This window comes from Pinus tabuliformis, chromosome 9 (genome assembly GCF_031772625.1).
Source record: "Pinus tabuliformis cultivar Carrire ecotype Pingquan chromosome 9, CPIR1, whole genome shotgun sequence".
Lineage (NCBI taxonomy): Eukaryota > Viridiplantae > Streptophyta > Pinopsida > Pinales > Pinaceae > Pinus > Pinus tabuliformis.
The window spans coordinates 1,230,742,082-1,230,747,332 of record NC_142307.1 but is presented as its reverse complement, the minus strand read 5'-3'; the positions used below and the strand labels follow the sequence as shown (position 1 = coordinate 1,230,747,332).

The window sequence follows — 5,251 nt, the reverse complement described above, 5'->3', positions numbered from 1 at the left end:
TCTTGTTTATAATGAATATCAAGTTAATGAAGTAGTTTAATTAACTGACATTATGGACACCAAAACGCATCCTATTGAGACCTCTTAATTGAAATAATCAATCAACAACACTCAGGTAGAAATTCACAAAAATGATATTTATTGTCAAATCAACAAATCTAATAATTAAACAATAATGTGCAGAAATAGTTCATAGCACATCACTACTTAATAAATCAGTTTTATAAGACAGATTTCTGAGTAAATAGTTACTCAGAAATCAGAATTTAATCCATAATAACAGAGATAAATAATAACAACATTGAGACAAATTACCCATATTGAAAAAAGTGCACAAACATGAACAAAATGATACATTCCTGTTACTATAAAAATGAAACTGATATTTGAAACAGTAGTATTAGAAATACCAATTTATTGTATCCATTTCTCTGACCCTAGTCTCCAATAGTTATTTACATTGCTTAAACTTCTATTTTCAAAGATAAAGCCACAATAGTGCAAACTCTGCCCCTCATACGTAATTCAAGATACAAAGGAAAAATCATCAATAATCCGCAGCTCTAAGATTTTCTTTCCTCTCTCCTACAACTCTAAATTCCTATTACAGAAGTGCTTTTAAAAGTCTAAAATTGTAGAGAAGAGCAACCCTTTATTACATTCTACAATATATTATTTATAATATTTCCAAAAGTATTTTGAGAGGAGGGTTTGTTGAAGAGAAATCTGCCCAATTCAATTTTATTTGCTCAAAATTCCAATCTTTAATTGCTGGAGCATTTTCATTGATTGAGATATTTTTCTCCATATCTCTTCTACTGTTTTCCTGCAAGAAGAAATCAAAATAAATTAAAATGCAACAATAAAATCAAAATGTCATTTCTGGCATTTAAAACAAATCTAATCAAATACAATTAAATAAATAATTGAAAATAAAATATAATTTTTCTATTGATACCTGGGATGTTTTAATTGGCCAAGGATATCATTGACGAATGGATCTGCAATTAGAAGAGGCTTGGACAAATGAAAATGCAAAAAATAAAACTCAGAAAATTGATTTTGTTTTAAATTTTGTAGCTTGATTTTCTGCCTAATTTTTGACCCAATAAATGACCAAATCTATTAGTGAAACCTCCTCAGAAATGTTCTCCTTGATTTTATCTTTCCAATGAGCCATCCTGGGCCTCATTTGGCCAAGTAAAACTCAATCTATGAGCTTCCAAAGTTGATGAGTCAAATCTAACATAATTATGGAATTTTCTATCGCTGGGCTAAAAAATCAGAGTTTTAATTAAAAATTTAATCTTAAATTAGAATTCTAATTATCTAATAATTAATTCTAATTTATATTAACTAAACTAATTATTTAATAAACTATTATTAATTAATCTTAATCTACCTAATTGAAATTTTTTGGTTTTTCTTGAAAAAGAAAAAAACGATGGATGTGGAGACCATGCGGAGAGCGAGAGGGGGGATCGAAGGTCACGAGAACGAATCCCGAGCCCTCAAAGAAACCCATTTCAGGGGCGTAAGAAAGCGGCCCTGGGGGAGATTCGCAGTGGAGATCAGAGATCCATGGAAGAAAGTTCGAGTGTGGCCCGACACATTCGACACTGCCAGGAATGCTTCCCGTGCATACGATGAGGCCGCCAGGGTCTTGCGCAGCGCAAAAGCGAAGACCATTTTTGCTCTCGCCACCGAAGACAATGCCACTGCTGCGCTGGCTCGTACGCGCAACCCCCGGTGGATTCAAACGCTGCACCCTCAGCAGCAGTGGACTCATGATCTCAAGGCCTCGGCTTTGGCTTCTTTTCTTTCCATGCTGACCTTGGAATCAAGCAAGAGAGAGCAGGAAAACTCTAGATTCGCATGGTCTTTGTTTGGATCTGAGGCAAACAGTTGCTCTACGAGACGCAGTCTTAGCTTCAGGTCTGAAAAAGATCTGCCAAATCTGGCCATCCAGAAGGTAGAAAAGCCCACGCTCTGGCCAGATCCAAATATCTGCATGGGACAAGGCCCTTATCTGACTCCTTTCAGATCCAAATTTCTCAGCCTTCAGGTAGAACCATCATGCAATGGGTCAGCCCTTCAGATCTGGTGCAGGAACTCAAACTGAATCTAGAGCGCAGAATGGGGATCCCATCAAGCCTTCTGCGACTTCTCTTTCAAGGTAAACAACTTGAAGACCCTCTTCCCCTCTCTGCTTACAGCATTTCCAGGAACATCTTGGTGGTGGCGACCCTTCGTTTGAGAGGAGGTGCAACGGGACAATTTTCCTCTACTCGGCCTTTCTCATACAAGGACGCAGTTCACTCTGAGAACCCAAAAGCCCTGGAAGCCCTTAAATCTAAGGCCTTCTTGGTTGACAAGATTGAAGAAGTTCCCTCTGTTGAACTCATACATGAAGAACTGGCTTCCCATCTTCAAGATTTTGCAGAAAGAGCCATCATTTGTAGATTTAATGGATTATGGCCCAATCTCAGGATCTCTATGCATGGATCCATGCAAACTGGACACATCATTGTAAGATCTTTTTTTGTTCGAAAGGTTATTTTATTGTTCTATTTGATAACAGTAAGCACTATGAAAAGGCCTTAGCAGAGGGCCCTTGGTTCATGGGAACTGCAGGGCTATTTTTGACTCCTTGGTTCCCAGATTTTGATCCAGCCACTGCAATCATTACCAAGACACCGGTATGGATTCGACTTCCAAACTTACCTGCCCGCCTATGGAGTACTCGGTCTTCAGAGCTATAGGAGATACCTTGGGCAGCTTCATCAATGGAGATTTTTGGCGGGAATCCAAAGGTATCTACTCATATGCAAGAATATGTGTGGAGTTAGACCTGAGTAAAGGTCTTCCAGAACAAATCAATCTCAAGATAAGTGACTTTGTCTGGACCCAGACACTGGATTACGAGAATACAGCTTTTCGGTGCTGCCATTGCCACCAATCTGGGGATTTGCAGAATACATGCCCATCTCGCCCAGCAAAAAAGAACAAGGCCAATGTCTCCAAGCCCAAGTCCAAACGATGGGCTCCTTGCTCTCCTCCTCCAGTCGTGGATTCTGATTCCTCCAGCTCTGAAGATGAAGATAGCGATGAAGAATTTAATCAGGCCCCTCATTTCGTGGCCCCTTCCACCGATGGTCTGGCGCCTTCCTCCGACTCAGCCATTGCTCAGAAACGTGTCCATTTGTCCTCCTCCTCGGATTCAGAAAAGGAGGGCTCCCCTGTGGAGGACCCCAATCTTCAAGTTGTAATCGCTCATCCACCCTAAAATGGTTGGGTTGAAGTTAAAAAAAGGAAAGCGAAAAAGCTTCGTGTTGAAGCCTTTACCCTTTCAGGGTAGCATTCAACGCTTCTTTAAGCTTCCATTGACTTGTTGTAGCTCCTTGCTTTCTTAACTCCTTCTCTGGAACCGAGGTTGATAGTCCTATCATTTCCGGTTGCCGGTATCCTGCATCTCTGGAATGTATCCTCTTGTACAATATTTTTTGCTTAATAGAATTAGTCTTAATCGAGAAAAAAAAAATCTTAATCTACCTAATTAATATAATTAACTATTTATAAACTAGTTAATACTAACTAATAATTTAATTTTAATTTAATTAAATTAATTATATGTTACATATTAATTAATTTAATTAATATTTAAAATTAATTATTTAAATATTAATATAATTAATAATTAATTATTTAAATATTAATATTTATTTTAATAATAAAAAAAACTAACCTACATTACCTATTTCATAACTACCCGACCACTTATTCACTCACAGATGAGTGTTGAGTTGAAAAATAAAACAGAGCTTATATGAGACTTAAGCTAACTGCCTTATGTTCGCCTTTTGCTTAATCGGGATCGGTGATTGGGAGAATGGAGGTGTCGGGTTTGAAAATGATATGCGTCGATTAAAACCTCCGATCCGATCTAAAGCCCTGATGCGATCAATTTTTTTATTTTTTTATTATTTTTTATATATTAAATTTTATTCTAATTAAATTAATTATATTTTATATAATAATTAATTTAATTAATTTAAGATTTAATATTAAGTATCAATTTTTTTATTTTGGTTTTAGTTTAATGAATTTTAGTTAAGTTATGAAATTATCTAAACTAAAGCCACTAAAAAAATAAATAAACTACAACCACTTTGTCATTTTGATTTTTCGAGATTAGTAATTTATTTGAAATATTGGAGTGAATTACTAAAATTCGGTTGCTTCATGATTTGGCTGTATAAGTAAAAAATGAAAAATGTTAGTAAGAACTAACTAGGGGTTAATATTTAAAATAAATGCATTATTGAACTAATTTATTTACAAAAAATGGAATATTATACATTTTATGCATTTTTAACCCAGGCGACATAAATGATTAGATTTCAAAGGAGTGTCGTTTACGAACCAGTTGACCAAATGAGGTGAAACAAGTGTCAATGGGAAGCTTAAAAAAAGTCGATTTTAACAAAGCAATCAAAACAAGAATCAAAAGAAAATGAAAAATTAACAAATGCGTAGGATAATCAACTAAATAAAAATTATAAAAGGTGCTGAGCCAAATTTTTTATAGAAAGGGTCCCCGTTATTTGAAGTGAGCAAGTAAAAAATGGGGGGGTTGTGTTTTACCTCAATAGGACCTTCAATAATTTGCACAGATTGAACCGGTCTATTGTTGGGGTTCGGGTTGGGTTGGGCTGGGAGCTGCGGTCTTAAGTTGGTTTGGGGGTTTTGTTGCAATGTGTATGGTGCTGGCAGTGTGGGTTGAGGTAGGGGGATTGTTCCTGCTGGCTGATTTGTAGGTCTCTGCCAGCTTGACTACCAGTTCTGATTCTGTGAAGTTGAGGGTGGCCATTGAGATTGATAAGCAATATTTTGACAAAACGGTGGGAAGTAAGAGGAATTTGGACATTTATTATTTTGATTCGGTTGGTTGGGCTAGGGTGGCATAGGGAATGGTTGTTGTGACCAATTTGAAAAAGATGGTTGGTTCTGCCACATGGTTCCCTGGTATTGTTGAGCACTATATTGAGGAGGATGAAAAGAAGAGGATGGGTCAATGGGCATATCTGTTGGTCGTGCTTGCCACTGGCAGCACTGATTTATTAGGTATATCGGTTCTGTTTCTTCTTTTGCTTCTTTATAAACTACTTTCAATCCTAGGAGTGATGGGTAGATTTCTGTGGTGTGATCTTTCATACAGATGGCGCAGATTTGGACCATATCCTGCGGGCAC

The 5,251-nt window shown here is 36.8% G+C and overlaps 1 protein-coding gene across 1 annotated transcript; it reads left to right on the top strand.

The window, feature by feature from the left end:
* Positions 1-1,444: 1,444 nt before the first annotated feature.
* LOC149152982 (uncharacterized) lies at positions 1,445-4,967 on the top strand. The gene is made up of 2 exons (XM_089443657.1): positions 1,445-1,972; positions 4,818-4,967. The coding sequence occupies exons 1-2, from the start codon at positions 1,445-1,447 to the stop codon at positions 4,965-4,967; spliced, it is 678 nt and encodes a 225-aa protein (XP_089299783.1).
* The last annotated feature ends 284 nt before the right edge of the window (positions 4,968-5,251 follow it).